This window comes from Homarus americanus, unplaced genomic scaffold (genome assembly GCF_018991925.1).
Source record: "Homarus americanus isolate GMGI-L3 unplaced genomic scaffold, GMGI_Hamer_2.0 scaffold32583, whole genome shotgun sequence".
NCBI lineage: Eukaryota > Metazoa > Arthropoda > Malacostraca > Decapoda > Nephropidae > Homarus > Homarus americanus.
In genome coordinates, this window is record NW_024713129.1 from 21,826,046 (window position 1) to 21,845,719 (window position 19,674).

General features: G+C 41.7%; 1 protein-coding gene across 1 annotated transcript in view; it reads left to right on the plus strand.

Annotated features, from left to right (window-relative positions):
* Window positions 1-19,674, plus strand: part of LOC121869330 (arrestin domain-containing protein 17-like) — an 86,252-nt gene that overhangs the window by 58,636 nt on the left and 7,942 nt on the right. The window contains exons 2-4 of the mRNA XM_042370625.1: window positions 8,673-8,789; window positions 16,222-16,439; window positions 18,233-18,415. Of these exons, the coding sequence (XP_042226559.1) occupies window positions 8,673-8,789; window positions 16,222-16,439; window positions 18,233-18,415 (518 nt within the window). The remainder of the gene's footprint in view (window positions 1-8,672; window positions 8,790-16,221; window positions 16,440-18,232; window positions 18,416-19,674) is intronic.

Below are 19,674 nucleotides of genomic sequence, written 5' to 3' on the forward strand. Positions count from 1 at the left end.
CTCTGTAATATGCTTCAACAACTAAGGTCATTAAATAGGTATTCTAGGTTAGTACACACACTAGTCATGCTGTAATGAATGTCTTTACGGTGATTTAAGCTATAATAAGGAGATATGAATGTAGAACTGTGGTTTATGAAATGCTTGTTGACGATGATCTGAAACACGATATAATGAAGTGAATTAGTTGAAGGTAATGCTATATATAAAACAATGAGTTACAGTAGCCCCCAAAAAGTGGATCTTGCTCGTCATAAGTCTCACAATGTTGACAGGTTCTCACACATTATGTACAATAATCTATCTAAGGTAATTACTGTTCAGAGTGTCCAACGGTTAAGTAATCTGGGTCGTGATGTTTATTATAGTGTTAGACAAGTGATAGTAGATGTACTGTATATAGGTCATGATATTATTGTACACACTCACAGTCAAAAATGTTTCTGTGTACATCTCGTGAAACAATATGACACCACAGACGATGGATATTGCAAAATGTCATATATCTCTTGCTTGTGATATTTCCTGTTTTATCCGTAGTAAGTATTGTTATTATATGGACATTCAGTGGAAAATAGATTAATCTTGTGAACACTGTGTGGCGTGGTTCATGGTGGTGGTTATGTTGCGGCCTGAGTGTATTGATCAATTAGGAAATCATCGGATCCAAGGTGTACAGATACTTTTTTGATCGTGTGTACACCAGTGAGGTCTGCTGTTGTACACGACGAAGTGGTGATATGTGTAGGCTATATGGGTGTATAGTAATAATAATAATAATAATAATAACAACATTGATGATGATGATGATAATATAAATAATTACAATAGTAATAATAATAATAATATATAATAATAATGATGACAACACCAAAAAGTAATAATTATAGCTATGACAACAACAATGAATTTATTATTATTATTTTTTACGGGGATTAGCTCACGCGGGCACAGGTCAACGACCCACAACGGGCCTTGGGTGGGAGGGAGGGCAAGAAAATAAGAACAGAAAAAATTAAAAATACAAAAAGGAAAAGTTTATATTAATCTACCCAACAAAACTAACGCCTCACTTACCAGGAAACACAACTCAAACACTCAAGACTTACACAACCTGTACACACGACTTACCATGAAAACAGAACAATACACTAACTCCATCTATGTTACCCTGAGGGACAAGAGATAGTGCACGACCTTCCCGAGGTCACCCGCACCGACCTGCCAAAGTACATCTCTCAATCTTGACAAATGTGGAAAAATTCATAGTTCCCAGCCGGAGGGTTGGGGCAGCCTGGCGGCGGTGGTGGTGGTGGTGGTGAGAGGTAGTGGTGGGGGTGGAGGAGGAAGGACTGGAGGAGGCAGTGCTGAGGGACTGGAGGAGGAGGAGGAGGTGGGGTGGAGAAGGTAGTGGTGGTGGGGGTGGAGGAGGAGGGAGTGGGGGTGGGGGTGGAGGAGGAGGTAGTTAGGGGTAACACTTGGTGGTGGTGGCCTCGAGGGGTACTTAGTGGAGGGTCACATGGAGGAGGTGTGTGGTTGACAGTGAAAGTGTGTGTGTGTGTGTGTGTGTGTAAAGGTTTATGTGTGGTTTTGTATGAACTGGGTTTATAACTATGTATGCACGTGTACCGGGTATGTATGTATGTATGTATGTATGTATGTATGTATGTATGTATGTATTACAATCAATGAACAAGGAATCGAGTCACCAACACCGTCACCAAAAATCAACATCACACACAACAAACACACACACACACACACACCTTGCAATCACAGTCAGCAACAATAGAGCTACAGTGTTGCACCATAGAATCATCCTCACCAGCACCATCCTCGTCACCATAGCACCATCCTCGTCACCATAGCACCATCCCTCGTCACCATAGCACCACCCTCGTCACCATAGCACCATCCTCGTCACCATAGCACCATCCATCGTCACCATAGCACACCCTCGTCACCATAGCACTCACCCGTCGTCACCATACCACCATCCTCGTCATAGCACCACCCCTCGTCACCATAGCACCACCCGTCGTCACCATACCACCATCCTCGTCACCATAGCACCATCCTCGTCACCATACCCACCATCTCACGTTTAATGCTCAGAGCGTCGCACCCTGAGATTTACCCATAGCCTGGAGTTTTAATATAATCGTAAGTCTGTCTTTTCCACCTCCCCTTCCCCTTCCCTTCCCCGTCTCCCCTTCCCTTCTCCCTTCCTCTATTTCCCCTTCACTTCTTTCTCCTCCTCTTCCTTCTTTCTCCTCCCTTTACCATTCTATTTCCTCCCTGTCCTTCTCTCCATCCTCCACCCTTCTCCCCCTTTCTTCCCCCTCCCCTACCCTTCTCCCTCCCCAGCTGGTGATGTGATAATGTTTATAGTCGAATCTCAGTGTAATTATGACCTCAGTTTTCACCGCCATAATCGTGTCGTTGTTTAGGTGAGTTAGTTAGGGGGAGAGGAAAATATTTTAATAGACGGAACTTGGTGAATCTTTTAACCTAGGAGGTGTTGTTCATCCTATTATCTCCCACTGGCGTTGATCATCCTGGGAAGAGTTGTCATTCCCAGCTGGTCCTATTTTCTTATTGTTATTTATGTGAAGGTTAGGTTAGGTTAGTTTGCGTTGAATTGTTAGATTAGGTTAGGTTAAGGTTAGTTAGGTTAAAATGACACAAGAAGAAAAATAATCATGAATATTGCCTTCGATGACGTCAGATTTCGTCACATGACCTCATAGTTACAGAACAACAATAACATGACCGAGCATGAGTGTACAGTACACCTCACAGTGAACTGCTGCTGGCATGAACATGATGAACAAATTTGTGGATCACCTGAAGTTTAACCACCCTAATGCTAACCTATTCAAACTTAATTTAACCCTAGCTAATATAACCTAATGTAACCCAGCCCAGCCCAACCCAACCCAGCCCAGCCGAGCCCAGCCCAGGCCAGCCCAACCCAACCCAACCCAACCCAACCCAACCCAACCCAACCCAACCTGGTCATTCTTAGGTGATCCAATTAACGTAAAAGGTCAACTTGCTCCTAAAAGACGTCAATAAGGGTTCCCAGGATTACATAAACAAATACATAAGGTAACTGAGTTGGGTCACCTGTTTTCCTTAACCTCTGACCCAGGTAAAGTACTGAAAGGAATTACGAGTTCTGGGAGACAACATGACAACTAACTGTGCGTAACCTTTACTCTACACGGCAACTTTGAGTGTCACAATACATACATACATACATACAAATATACATACATACACATACATACATACATACATACGCCTAAGTCTCCCCATGACCCTGAATAATGTAAAAAAAAGTATTTCATTATGTGAATCAAACTGTCAAAGTGTTGTTCTTGATGACTGTATGTTGCCCCGATGACTGTATGTTGTTCCTGATGACTGTATGTTGCTCCCTGATGACTGTATGTTGCTCCTTGATGACTGTATGTTGCTCTTGATGACTGTATATTTGTTCCTGATGACTATGTTGCTCCTTGATGACGTATGTTGCTCCTTGATGACTGTATATTTGCTCCTGATGACTATATTTGCCCTTGATGACTGTATGTTTGCTCCCTGATGACTATGTGCTCCTTGATGTTGCTCCCTGATATTCTGTTGCTCTATTGTCTGTATGTTGCTCTGATGACTGTATGTTGCTCCCTGATGACTGTATGTTGCTCCTTGATGACTGTATGTTGCTCCTGATGACCTTACGCTATCCTTAACTGAATGATTTCCCATATATATAAATACATACCTACAAATATTTAAGTCACCCTGTAATAACACTAAACTCAGCCCACGATATTCACCACGTCTCCCACACTAGACCCAGCCCACGATATTCACCACGTCTCCCATACTACACTCAGCCCACGATATTCACCACGTCTCCCACACACTAGACCCAGCCCACGATATTCACCACGTCTCCCATACACACTCAGCCCACGATATTCACCACGTCTCCACTACACTCAGCCTACGATATTCACCCGTCTCCACTAAACTCAGCCCACGATATTCACCACGTCTCCCACACTAGACTCAGCCCACGATACTCACCAAGTCTCCACACTACACTCAGCCTACGATATTCACCAAGTCTCCCCTAGGCTCAGCCCCACGATATTCACCACGTCTCCCACTAGACTCAGCCCGATACTCACCACGTCTCACACTACACTCAGCCTACGATATTCACCACGTCTCCCACCTAAGCTCAATAACGATACTCACCAAGTCTCCCACTACCTCAGCCACGATATTACCACGTCTCCCACACTAAACTCAACCCCGATATTCACCACGTCTCCCATACTACACTCAGCCCCGATATTCACCAAGTCCCACTACACTCAGCCTACGATATTCACCATCTCCCACTACACTCAGCCCACGATATTCACCCACGTCTCCCACACTAAACTCAGCCCACGATATTCACCCGTCTCCCACACTAGACTCAACACAATACTCACCAAGTCTCCCACCACTCAGCCTACGATACAAGTCTTACACTAGGCTCAGCCCACGATATTCACCGTCTCCCACACTAGACTCAGCCGATACTCACCACGTCTCCCTCCTCCAGCCTGATATTCACCACGTCTCCACTAAACCTCAATAACGATACTCACCAGTCTCCCACTACACTCAGCCACGATATTCACCACGTCTCCCACACTAAACTCAACACGATATTACCACGTCTCATACACACTCAGCCCACGATATTCACCACGTCTCCCACACTAGACCCAGCCCACGATATTCACCACGTCTCCCATACTACACTCAGCCCACGATATTCACCCACCTTTCCCACACTAAACTCAGCCAACGATACTCACCAAGTCTCCCACACTACACTCAGCCCACGATATTCACCACGTCTCCCACACTAAACTCAGCCCACGATATTCACCACGTCTCCCACACTAAACTCAGCCCACGATATTCACCACGTCTCCCACACTAAACTCAGCCCACGATATTCACCACCTCTCCCACACTACACTCAGCCCACGATACTCACCACGTCTCCCACACTAAACTCAGCCCACGATATTCACCATGTCTCCCACACTCAGACTCAGCCCACGATATTCACCAAGTCTCCCACACCACACCAGCCCACGACATTCACCACGTCTCCCACACTACTCTCAGCCCACGATACTCACCACGTCTCCCACACTAAACTCAGCCCAATTATTCACCACGTCTCCCACACTACACTCAGCCCACGACATTCACCTACGTCTCCACACTAAACTCAGCCCACGATATTCACCACGTCCCCACACTACACTCAGCCCACGATACTCACCACGTCTCCCACACTACACTCAGCCCACGATATTCACCACGTCTCCCACACTACACTCAGCCCACGATATTCACCACGTCTCCCACACTACACTCAGCCCACGATATTCACCACGTCTCCCACACTACACTCAGCCCACGATACTCACCACATCTCCCACACGGATGCAACACTGAATATATCACAAGCCATCCAGTTTTTTTCCTTTCATATATCATCATCATTACTCCAGCCAACTCTGCAATAATCTGAGTATATAAAGTTACCTCGTCACCACATCAAAGTCGTGACCACATCTTCCCTACGTCACTTTTATCAAATTCCTTCACTGTAATGGTTGGTGTAGAGTCGTTTATGTATGCACGATGGCGAATGCTAGTTGAGTTCTCTTGTTTCTGTGTTTATTTGGATTTAGTTTATCATTTAGTATTTAGTTTGTTTGTGATTGTTTTGTTGTGTGTTACTTTCTTATGAACCTTTTATGTTTGTGGTTGGTTGGTTCATACTGCATAACACGCTTTCTCACGTTTGTTCCAGGACAGGACTCGAACCTAGGACACCACACACACACACACACACACACAGAGGACTCGTACCTCTAGCAACATACCGTAGATGTGAATAATAGCCTCGTAACTTAACGTATTATAAGAGCAAAATTATTTCAACGCTGTATAACGTTCACCTGATTGGCTGACGGAGATGAGATGCGTTTGTGTTAACCTAGATATCTTCATTATTTAATATATTTTCGTCATATCCTCCAATTTTAAGTCATATAAGCAATTAAGTGTTGATCTAGAATGATATCAGAAGCCCAGGAAGTAAAAAAAATAACACGTGGAGCATATTGGTGACTTCGATATATTAAAGTGCAAACTCACCCCGGCGCGACTCGACCAATCACGAGCTTCCTTCTATTTGGCCCAGTTGCAAGCTTTGAGTGAACGCAGTAGATAGGTGGTGACTCTCTCTCTCTCTCTCTCTCTCTCTCTGTGAAAAAAAATCTGAGGCGAGTTTCACAAGGGGAGGAGGAGCTTCTGTTGGCTCACGTTACACAGGTCAGAGGTCAGAGTAACGTGGGAAATTTGATGAATCCTTCCCTCCCCTCTCCTTCCCCTCCCTCCCCTTCCTTCCCTTCCCTCCCCTCAGACGGGAGTGAATGTGCATGGCCAAGGAGATTTCTCAATCATGGGCCGGGTGGGAAGAATGTGCTGAAGTGAAGGAAGAAAAAGAAATGACTGGCGAAGCAAAAGTGAAGAAAATGAAGATCGATCATATGGAGTAAATGAAGGGAGAGAATGAGTAAAGAAGAAAATGAAATGGATAAGAATTGAAGGAAATGAAAGAGACAGATGAGAGTAAAGAATAAAAGGTAAAAATTTAAGAAATGAAGATAGAGAAAGAGGAGAGAAGGAAATGAAGAAACAGGTCAAAACTGAAGAAGAAGAAGAAGAAGAAGAAAGAATGAATAAGTAAACGAGGAAAAATTAGAAAATGCTACAAGTAAAAATACGAAAGAAAGAAAATAAAAAGGATGAAGAATGATTTGAAGATAAGAAGAAATTAAGAAAAGGACATTACAGAATAGGGTAAAAAATGAAGAAAAAAAGCGATAAAAAACGAAGAGTAACAAAAGGAAGAAACGTCTGACATTGGTGACCATAATCAAGTATATGTGTTTTTCAATTGCAACTACATTAGCCATCTGGTGCCTAGGAACAATGGTATTTACCGGATTGATAGATTATAAACAAGGAATCCGAGAATTGACTTTATTTACAATGTTATAAGAGCAATATCTCCTCTAATATATTGGTTTCAATGCCGTTTATCCATTCATGATGATCCATAATGTACCTGTCACTCAAAAAATTATCTGTACTTGTCACTCAAAAAACTATCTGTACTTGTCACTCAAAATATTGTCTGTACTTGTCACTCAAAAAACTATCTGTACTTGTCACTCAAAATATTGTCTGTACTTGTCACTCAAAAATCTATATGTACTTGTCACTCAAAAAACTATCTGTACTTGTCACTCAAAAAACTATCTGTACTTTGGGAATTTCAGAAGGAACACTACGATTCCTGTTGTCTCGGTAGGGTCACCAAAATCCTTCGTCCGTCGTGTCACAATTTCTAACACGATTTTGTATAGATAATTTTTTGAGTGACTGTACAGTACCTTACCCAGTGAATTTTTAAACCATGAAAACCAACTATGCCCCTTCCCCCCCCCCCCCTTAAGCACTGTCTACTGCAGGAAAAACTACGTAGGGGCAAAAACATGATATACCCCATTACATCTGATACACTGTGGATATATCGATGTTGTAACTCTCTCTCTCTCTCTCTCTCTCTCTCTCTCTCTCTCTCTCTCTCATTTATGTGTGTCGCGGGTGGAACAGTCAGTAAGAAAACCGAGTAATCAATATTTATTTCACACTCACCCTATCAGCGGTCTGTCTTTCTATCTTTCTATTTGTGTGTCTGTCTGCCTGTCTCTGTGTATCCGTCTATCTGTCTAAGTATGTTGGTCTGTGTGTGTGTGTATCTGTTTGTCTATCTGTATGTCTGTGTGTGTGTATCTGTTTGTCTATCTGTATGTCTGTGTGTGTGTATCTGTCTGTCTGTCCCGCCATACTCCCTCTTATTAATCTGGTTCACTGTTGTCTATACGCCGGCAGAAGGTATGTATCAGTGAAGGAAAGCTGAGTAATAAATTAAACTCTTATACCACACATTAACATATGTTATCTAAAACTCTCTTTCATATTTACTGAAATATAAAATAAAATATCCACCTTTGTTTTATTTTCTCCACTTTTCTTTCTAGTAAGTTATTCAGCCAATCAGACCTCGTCGTTTCCTCCTCATATACCTGTTGTATTTATAAACATACATCACCAGGGAACCAGCTTACCCTCTCTTGGTATTTCCGGGTTATATAAAAGTATTCCCGGTCAGTGATGGTCAGCTTCACCATCTGCCTCGTGGACAACATTCAATAAAGTATTATTTTATATTATATTACAAAGTGAATTTATTAATAATTATAAGCAGGAATTTGAAATAGATTATATATTAGAGTAATTGTTTATATTTTTAACTGATTTAACCGACTTTGCTGCTGGATGAAGTAGTCGAGGTTGTGTATATGATTATTATTATTATTGTTTATTTGGCTATAATGTTGGTTATATCTCTGTTTGTTTATCTTTTTATCTCCCCACTTTCTCCCCAACGCAAGCCAGTAACCACACCTCCCCAAAACAAGCCAGTAATCACCCCTTCTCCCCAACAGGCGTGTACTTCCACGTGGTAGGGGAAGGCGTGGTTAGAGTGGCAGACAGGCGGCAGCAAGTCTTCACGGATAAAGAAAACTACATTGACTTTCGCATGAGACTTCTTGGCGAACCAGGTGAGAGGGAAGGAGAGAGGGGGAGTGAGAGTGGGGAGGGAGTGAGGGGTGAGAGAGGGAGGAGGGGAAGGAGGGGGGAGGAGTGAGGGAGAGGGGGGTGACGGAGGGAGAAAGGATGGTGAGGAAGGAAGTGAGGATGATGAAGGGATTGGAAACTGAGGGAAGGAGTAGGAAAGAAGTCAGGGAGAGGTGAGGGAGGGAGAGAAAGAGATATATGAATTATATCAGTATTATAGTTACCTCGTCGGCCGTGTGTGTGTGTGTGTGTGTGTGTGTGTGTGTGTGTGTGTGGCGCTGTTCACTATGGTTAAAAACTCAGGATGTTGTGGATGGCGTGTGGACTGGGTAATATATCGGGTGTTTACAAATATTCTTCCCGATTTTAAACATTGCTATGAAAAAATAACATTGATCTTTTTTTTTTCCTTTGGGACTGTCAAAAATTAAGGTTTGTTCTACCAATGTCAACAAGTTTGGAGAATTTGAAGGAAAGAAAACGCGAAACTATTAGAAAAGTTTAGAATGTGTAAGAAAGTATGAAGGGAAACAGAATATTACTTTGATGTCTGCAGAGCCACAAAATGAAATAATATCGAACTTGCATAGCTTCAAGATATAACTGTTTGAGTTTTGTTAGTAATTTTTTTCTTCATAATAATTGTTTAAAATCGGGAAGATCATGAATATTGTGTGTGGGGGTAACAGTAAGGTTGACGACAAAGGAAAGTTTTGGTTAAATTTGTTCCTGTTTGTGTGTGTCTGAAAATGTATTACAGTTCTGTTATTCTTGTTCTTCGTTTATGTAATGTCTTCTAGTTTTCTCCACTTATATATTTCTGCCTGTGTTCTCCTTCTCTACCGTTTGGTACAACAAGAGAAATGCTCACCGTCTTCCCTCTTTTAAATGGTGTTTGGAAGACTTTTAATTTTGTATTTACAACAGTGAGTAATGAAATATGATACTTATTCTAATATATGTATTTAATTAGTTAACCATACATATAAATACAGTAACAGTATGATAAGAGACAGAGTGGGGAGAAGCTAGTGTGTGGTGTTTACGGCTAGGATGATACTAATATTCCTCTCCGGGCCAACTGAAGGAGAGAGACCAAGGTTTAGTGTGCCGGCCCTCGACAACTTTTTACTGGCTACCATTTTTGCACCCTAAAATGTCAGCGTTGAGTTTCCCACGGGTGACGTAAGCTGCGTGTCTCCATGCTGTACCTCTTTCATCATAAATCCTTCCTTAAAGACACCCAATATGTGGACGGAAGCATGTTTACATCACCCCTCTGCCTTGTGTGGGCGCGTATGGTGTCTCTCTCCTCCCAGTCGTCTGTCAGACCTCAGTTGTCCATGTTCTTAATCCTCCTTCTACTTCATTTTCGTCTTCTTTTTTGTTGTATCTTAATTTCTCCGTAATACATCCTTTGAAATACTCTTTTTTAAGCCGTGTTGTGTATAGTACTGTACATTAAGTCCTGTACCTCCATTCTCGTGTCTGTATATTCTTCTTCGTTTTATATTTTCATTTTGTATTGCCAGCCTGAACCTGAAGCAAACTGTCTAAATTTCGTTGCCTGTGGGAGAGGTTTTCATCATTTGTCTACAGATCATCTATTTTATCCCCATGGTTTTTTTTAGGTATATTTAAAATCTTCAAAACTATGATGCACTCTTCAAGACACAAATTCTTTAATAACTTGGACAAAGGTCAAACAACCTCAAAACACTGTTCCTTCTGGTTGCACAGTGTCTCCAAAAGGACTCGTATGCATCGTTTGGTAGTAATATGTACTCTTTCCAGACGAACGTTACCCCTTGGAGCCACAAGACGACCGAGATGATCGAAGCCGCATGAATCCGCGAATGAGCGCCACTAACTGCATTAATCTGCGAACTCGAGCCCCTTTACCCTGCTGGGGTCATGACTAATCAGTGGCATCTTCAGATAATAACTGTGTATCAAACTAATTCTTACTCTATTAATATTCTTCTAATGTCTAAAGCGAGTTTGTTTTACTGTGGTAACTTGATTGTGTGAATAAGATGGTTGTTTGGTAACATGTTCTTTCCGTCTGATTGAGATTTGCCACATCAGCTTTGCAATCTAACAGTAACAAACACAAGTGGAGAACAATGAATAGTGTATAAGACTCCAAACATATCCTGTTAATAACACAAACTGTATACATAGTCTTTGGAATTTTCTCTCCTTAATGCCTCGGTAAATAGTGCCGAAGATTTTCAGGACAACAGCCCAGTCAGTTGACTGTGTCTACTAGACGTCTTTGCTGCATAGTGCAGTTGCAGCAGCGGTTTGTTTTTATTTTCATGATTCATCCTCCAGGCACAAGGCTGTCTACAACAACACAGCTGTCATGGGCAACAGCTGGTAATTAATAAATGTCAACATTGTTAACATGTTATAAAACTTGTATTATTAATTTTAACTTACTGAAGTCCGAAATGACGCTACTTTTTCGACCGTATCATTAAGAATGGCAGTAACTAACTAACCAACCTACCTAACCTAGCAGTCTTGGAATGTTAAAATAATTTCAAGATACTTAGATGAGATTATCTTTGATATATGCGTTTTGTTTGTCATTAGTAATTTGAAGTCACAAACTACAAGTACGCACAAGTAATAATTATTCCATAAACACATTCATCAGAACAGCTGGTGCACTGGTTGTCGCGGGGAATGAACCGTGCGTGATATTGTTTACTGGAGGTGCAGCAGTATATGATGAATGGATGCGCGACCTATTTCACCCCCACACTTGTCATTTGTATTGAAGATAATAGCAAACCAAACTCAAGCGTTTACCTGCATTTTTTGATTTATTATTCTTGAGTGAGAAATGATTGTTAGTTTCACCAGGTTAAGCCATCGTGTAGACAGCAAGTTTTCTCCATATTGTACAGTAACTCGCCAACATTGTACAGTACCTATTCTACTAGATGCCTCATGCTCTAGTAAACAGTGTTTGTTTGTTTTTTCCTGCATGTATAAATGTTTATCCAATACATTAAAATTATCCTGACCAAAAAAAATAAGTACATAACTGATGCCAATGGTATAAGTATTGGATTAGATTCTGTGAAAAAAAAAGGAGGAAATTTTAAAACTGCACTGCCGCTTTTGGTTAATATGCTGTATGACTAAAGCTCACATTGGTGATTTAAATACAGTAATTGATCTTGTGGAAAGATGAAAAAATACCACACATGACCATATGCTTGAAAGTTTGTGCACATGGATAATGACTAATATTGACACAGATTCATATTAAAAAAAAAATCTGAGTTACTTTTCCCAGGCCCGCTGCTCCATGTTCACATGATGGTTATCTAACTTGTCTAGTCATTTGACTTCTCGGCGCTGGGGGAAGCTCTGATTCCGGTTGTATCTCGCGGCTCTCGCCTCTCCTGAAACTTGGATGTGGGTGACTATTGTAAATATTCTTTCTCAGACATTGTGAAATTAATACACAGTCGAACAATGATAATGCTTTGGACCTTTTTGTGAAGCTGACATTCTTAGAAAAACTGTAACCTTTACAGGGAAGAGAGACGCAGTTAACATACGGTGAGGTATTTAAGGTTAAGTTAATTTTAGTTTGGTTTGGAGAATCTTGCACTTAAGGACATAGGCAACAAAGAGATTCACAATAGATGCAGACATAGATTTCTGACAATCTAATCTACTTGTATATCTGAACTTGTATATCTGAACTTCAACTGACCAAAGCAGCTTCATCCAAACCTTTTCAAGTCTCCAGCTCCAACCTTTATACCTCTTTCCGTTCTAAGGGAGGTGTATGCGCCTACTGCAACACACGTACACCCTTATAGCTCAACTCACGGATCTTGAATCTCCTCTTTATGATGTCATCTGGCTCAAAATATCTCTACCACCCATGACTATTTTTCTTTGTTTCCTATACTGTTCTCCCAACTCTACCAACTATTTGGAACTCTTTGACTATCTCACTTCTTGCCATGAGTCGTTGCTATCCACACACCCCAACACCGAGATCCTCTACCTAGGGGATTTCAATGTACATCACAGAGAGTGGCTTGGCTCTGCAAGGGATGACCCAGGTGGAGCTGAGGCCTCTCCTTTTCCTTACCTAATGGTCTGCGGAACAAATAATTAAACACCCTACACGCGTTCCTGATCGACACGATCAACTTACTAACATTCTTGATCTTTGTTTTACCTCTAACCCTTCACACTATTCATACTCAATTTCTGCCCCCTTAGGATCTTCTGATTACAATCTTATTTCTATTAAATCAAACTAGGCACAACCACCTCCCCCACTCCCGTCTTAACGCCAACTATGGCACTATCGGAGGGCAAACTGGCAATCTTTGCGAGAATTCTTCTCCGACATTCCTCGGGATGAATGTTGCTTTTCCACTCAGGACGCCTCGGTATGTGCTGACAGCATTGCTGGGGTTTTACAGGGTAGTATGAGTGCATTTATCCCATCTTCCACCAAAACTTTCACTTTACAATCTTGGTTTGATCGCTCCTGTTCTCTTGCCTGTAGGGAGAGAGACAGGACATATGAAACTATCTCCTTCTCCATCTCTTTCGCCTTTGCCTCAAAACCCCATCTTTTCCTTCTTCTTGGAAGCATGCCTTGGTTCAGCCCATCCCGAATAAGGGTGACCATTCTAATCCCTCTAACTATCGCCCCATTACCCTAAATTCATCCTTTTCTAAGATTTTCGAAACTATCTTAAATTCTCATTTTCTCCTTGAACGCCATTCTCTTTAGTTGGATCACCAGTGTGGCTAACGCCAGGCGAGATCTGCTGGTCGTGGCCCTCGACATCTCCAAAGCATTTGACAGGGTATGGCACAAGTCTTTGCTTTCTAAACTTCTCTCTTGAGGTTTATCTCCACCACTTTGTTCTCTAATTTCTAGCTTCCTTGAGAACCGATCCATGGCAGTTGTTGCCGAGGGATCGATCTCTCGCTCTTTCTCTACCAATAGTGGTGTCCCACAGGGTTCTGCTCTTTCACCTACTCTCTTCCTTCTTTGTATCAATAATTTACTTCACACTACGACTAATTCTATCCATTCTTACACTGATGATTCTACTCTTCACTCCTCTTCACATTGTCCCCTTCCCCTAATTCTCAAACTAGATCTGTTTCTAGAGCTGACATCATTACATCTATCAATGTGGACCTGTGCAGCATCTCCGAATGGGGAGGTAGAAACTTGGTTAAATTCAATAGTAAAACTCAGTATTTTCCAATTGCACTTTCCAAATTAGATGATTTCCCACCAATCACATTTCAGGACGCAATCATTCAGCTAAATTCTAAAATAGATATGCTAGGCCTCACCATTTCCTCTAATATGTCATGGAAGCCACACATCCACAACTTTGCTAAAGCTGCCTCCCGAAAGCTGGGAATGTTGTACAGATGTCGCAGCTACTTCACTCCTGAGCAGTTTCTTCAAGTATATAAGGGATTCATTCGTCCTAACTTGGAGTACTGCTCTCATATCTGGGGTGGCAGCACAGGTTATGTGTTACCAGACGAACCTTACCCTACCATATAACAACGCTGACTTCACTATAATGTTGAAGCCAAACGCCAAGAAACGACAGTTGTTATGATCTATACTGTACAGTACCGGACTAAAAGCTGTTCCCAGGAAACCGACAATGAATGTACACCAGCGGCGAGTCATTCATCGATAGCCAGTAATTTTTACCCAGTAGAGTGTGAAGGTATATATTATGTGGACGACGACCCAACTCACAGTGCCAGTCTTGAAGCCGAGTATGATCAGCTGGTATATATTATGTGGACGACGACCCAACTCACAGTGCCAGTCTTGAAGCCGAGTATGATCAGCTGGTATATATTATGTGGACGACGACCCAACTCACAGTGTCAGTCTTGAAGCCGAGTATGATCAGCTGGTATATATTATGTGGACGACGACCCAACTCACAGTGTCAGTCTTGAAGCCGAGTATGATCAGTGGTATATATTATGTGGACGACGACCCAACTCACGTGTCAGTCTTGAAGCCGAGTATGATCAGGTGGTATATATTATGTGGACGACGACCCAACTCACAGTGTCAGTCTTGAAGCCGAGTATGATCAGCTGGTATATATTATGTGGACGACGACCCAACTCACAGTGTCATTCTTGAAGCCGAGTATGATCAGCTGGTATATATTATGTGGACGACGACCCAACTCACAGTGTCAGTCTTGAAGCCGAGTATGATCACCTTTCTAGTATTCCTTCAACTTTCTGTGTTCCATATAGTTTAGCTTGGCACTTCCTACACGGCTGAGCTTCATGTTATTCTTTGTATGTGACCTTTTTACTTAACTCTTAAGGCATTCTTTATATTAATTCTTCTCTACATTTGCTAACCTAGTTTGGCTACATTGTTACTCTAGTCGACCATCAACTCAGTGTTCTGCCTTTTCTTCCGATATGAATAACCTCGTATATCCTTTTCTTGGCCACAAATGATCCACATCCACATTTGCTTAAAATATCACATCTTACAATAATTAAGTGAATAGTTCTCAGTGATATAGGAATCCCTGCCTTATAATCTACGTCAGTTCAAATCTTCCTGCCTCGGATATCTTCAGTCTTTGATGCCTCGGTGAATAGATCAGACGGTCACTTATCTGAGTTCTCCCTTCTCTTTTGATTTTCTAATGCAGATCAATAACACGGAATATATGGGGATAAATTAATCAGGGTCGGAGGGACCAGCATCACCTCCCTCTTGCTCTCCATCCTTGGCTTATTGATCTAGACACCTTTCAGGCATCTCCCAATCTCTAATAAATGTCTTTGACCTCATGGTACAGCGCCTGCGGTACCATTTCCACGACATTTGGATCCATTTGCAGATACATGATCCTTGGAAAGTGTTGGGCAGATAGTTTGCTGGGTTAATGACTTTCCTTCCTCAATTCAACTCCATAAAAACTTTAAAATGTCTTCCATAAGCTCCACTCCTCCAGTCCCTGGTCGCACCTCTCTATACGTGGTGGTGTTCATTGGTTAAAGCCATATCTCTCTTGGGGCTAAAATGGTCAGACAGTGGATGTTAGGCAGCTGCATAGTCACATCTTAAATATTTTTATTAGTAAATTCATCCACATCCTATTGAATTAGTACCTAGTTCGTACTGTAGTTATCTCGACCTTATACAGTGTCTTTACTATAGTACATTCATCCATGTCGTAGTGGTTTTGTTAGTACAATTGTATAGTCACCCAGATCTTGGTAGCTTTACTTGTAGGTTCACCCTGGCCTTGTGTCAATATCCCCAGCCTCTTAAGATTAACCCACGCATTAAAACAGATCCATCCTGGGATATTTTGGATCTAATTTTTCTTTTTTCTTGGTCAGGTCAAGGCCCCATTCTGCTGTCTCCTGGGATCCACAGTTTCCCATTTAAGTTGGGTCTGCCTCTGGGTCTGCCATCCACCTTCCTGGGCAAACATGGCTGGGTGCAGTACTTCTGTAAGGCGGCGCTGAGGGAACCCAATGGTCTCACCCACAAGAACCAGCAAGTGTTTATTGTCATGAACCCCATCGACCTCAACCTGGAGCCTTCCATCCTCGCAGTGAGTGACACACAACAGTTACCTCCTCAGTCTAGAGTTAAACCATCGCCCTCGGAGAAGGTTAAACCATCTTCCTCAGAGAAGGTTAAACCATCTTCCTCAGAGTTAAATCATCTTCTTCAAAGTTAAATCATCGTCCCCAGAGTTAAATCATCGTCCCCAGAGTTAAATCGTCGTCCTTAGAAGGTTAAATCATCGCCTTCAGAGGGTCAAACCATCGTCCTTAAAGGGTTAAAACATCATCCTCAGGGGGTTAAACTTTTCGTCAAAGGATAAAAACCATCATCCTTTGGGGGGTTAAACCATTGCCCTCATAGGGTTAAAACACCTCAAAAAGGCTAAACCATCTTAAAGAGTTAAATCATCTTCCTCAATGGGTTAAAATCATCGTCCTCAGATGGGTTAACTGACCCGGAAGCTGATCCACTTACAACCTGTACTTAAAAAAAAATAATAACTCTAACTCGGGAAATATTTTCATTTTGACTCAACGGACACAGTATATCCATCTGGCTTTTGAGAGCAAGAATTAGAGAGTTGGATTAAATGAAATGAACGAACACTTGAATAAATATGAGTTTTAACCTGTTGTCCTATCGTCTTATTTTCGTGTTTACGTTCTTACATCAGTGTGTGTGAGGCTTGAGTTTGTGTCATGTTTGTTTGACCTGTGTGTGTGTGTGTGTGTGTGTGTGTTTTATCAGAAGACGAGTTTGACTTTGTTCATCCGTTTTTCATTATTGGTCGCCATACTGCCTGCTAGATCTGCCAGTCCTTACATAAGATAAACCTCATTCACCTCCTCCAAATTAATGTCTTCTTCTCATGATCAAACCTTAAGACAATAAAAAATCTAACCCACTTGTAAATTAACTCTACGGAGGTTTTTTCATTTTTTTTTTTTGTTAGGCTCTAGAACAAAGCCAAACTTGACCCAACTTTACAAGGTGTTAGAGAGTGGTGGATCCAGCACGGTGACACTGAGTAGGAGGGCGGGGTAGTGTTGAGTTTGGTGATTTAATGTAAAGAATTTTATTTACTCTACTTTATCGCCAATTAATCGTAAACAAAAATATTAACACTATTAAGGTTATACATATAAACACGACATCATTATTAGCCATTATTGATATCCAAAGAAAAAACTGAAACACTGTATATAAGTTATTAATTGATAAAAGGAAAATATATTAGAAATATTATCTAGATCAATGAACTTAATGACCTATCTTTATATTGTAAAAGATACTACTGATTATTAAATGTGTTCGTATGGCAGTTCACTACAACCTTCACAAGAGGATTTTTGTGTTTATGTGGCAGAGACTCCAGAAGCTTGGTATATGTCGTCCTGTAGATTATTGAGATACAGTTTAGGTCTTTAGGATTTATCCAAGAAGCCCTCAAGTAACTCATTCCGCGTACAGTATCAGAGTTTCATTTTGTTCTAAGGCTTAAGGGCGAGAGTTTTCCTGTAATTGGAATATAATCTTCCTCGGGATTCTGTCACTATTGTGCCTAACTGTGGTTGTAATATTGTCACCCTCGTTTCTTGACCTCCCGCCCCCTCCCCATACACACACAGACAAGGGAGAGAAACAAATATATTTATTGTGTATTTGTTCTGACAAAATCTATGATTCATCACAGGTATTGAGACTTACGAGCCCACTGTTGATTTTTTTTCTTATGGTTGGATTATATCGTGTGGGAAAGTGTGTACAGGACGGCAGTGAAATCTTGTTAATGTACAGTATTGTTACTCTAGCATCTAATGTCTGTCTCCTCCTCAGCAACCATTCCACTGTGAGATCGAGCACAAGCTTGGCATGACGTGCTTGTCTCAGGGCCCCGTGTCGTGTCGTGTGAGGCTGGACCGTGGCGGTTACGTACCCGGGGAGACCATCAGTATATGGGCACGTGTCCACAACCAGAGCAAAGTTACCATCAAGCGTACACGGGCGTGTCTCACTGAGGTAGGTCTGACTCTCTCACTGTACACGGTTCACCTCAAGTCTACAAGCTACAAAAACTGATGAGTTGTCAAACCTTCACCAAACTTATTGTGTTTAGTGGTTAATAAGGTCATACTTATATAAGTTACATTATATTGATTGTATGGATGTACTGCGTGTATTTATTTTAATTCATTGTTTATATCAGTCACACAATTCATTTTATTAATAAATACATTCACAGTTCATTCTTATATATCACTGACCATTTACAGGTGCATTTCATGAACAATATGTTATCTGGTGCAGCAGCCAGTTGTGACTGTTTAGCCAGGGTCGAGATAGTGGTGCGCGGGCCAGCTGGCTTCAGTCTGGCCTGTGCGTATCATTGCCCGTGCCGCCTCCAGTCATAAAACCTTGCTGGCGATGCACTTGACTGCATTTTAATTCCCTAGCTGTAAAGTCTGCTGGGTGGAATGAGTAAGCCCTTAAAAAAACGGTACAGTGTTAGGAGCAACAACCATCACTTGGGGCCTGAGGCTTAATGGGCCATGGCATCTCTTATCTATGAGCACCACCAAACCTATCATACGACACCGTCACAAACTGTCATTACAAGTTTCAAACCTCAGCTCCAGCCACTGTTCTGAGCTGAACAAACATTGATCATAATGACACTCAGAGCTGCCCCAAGCAGGACTCTGGTGGCGGGGCGGATGGTGGTGGTGATGCATTCATCGGCCGAGATCATTTTCTATTTTACAGTGATGAGAGCGGAGTTGAGTGTATCTCCCTGTATTATCGCTTGTCTTATGTCTCCAGAAACCGAATCCATCAAACTCACCAGAGTTCTGTCATCTGGGAACCAGATGTTGAGTTTGGTAGATATACTGTATTGTGTATGAGCTCTTTTATTGTTAGGAAGAAGAGCTATGGGGTGAGGGTATCCTTTATCTGAATGGTTTCTGCTAAAGTAAACTCCTGGTCACTAGGTCAGGATTGGGTCCACACTGAAGCTGCAGAAGACAGGAAGACGGTAGATGGACGCTCTTCATCACCTCATCTTTTTTGGCCTGATTGAAAATATTCTTGAAATCTAAACTGACTAACAAATCTTTGTCTCTGGTGACAGTGATGTCGATAATAATGGTCGTCACCACACACACTGTTGCTTCACATTTAAATTTTCTTCTGGTACTAAAAATCATTATGTAACAAATCATAAAGTTATATGTGAGTAAACCAAACCCCCAAAAACATAACAATAAGAATACCTGTAC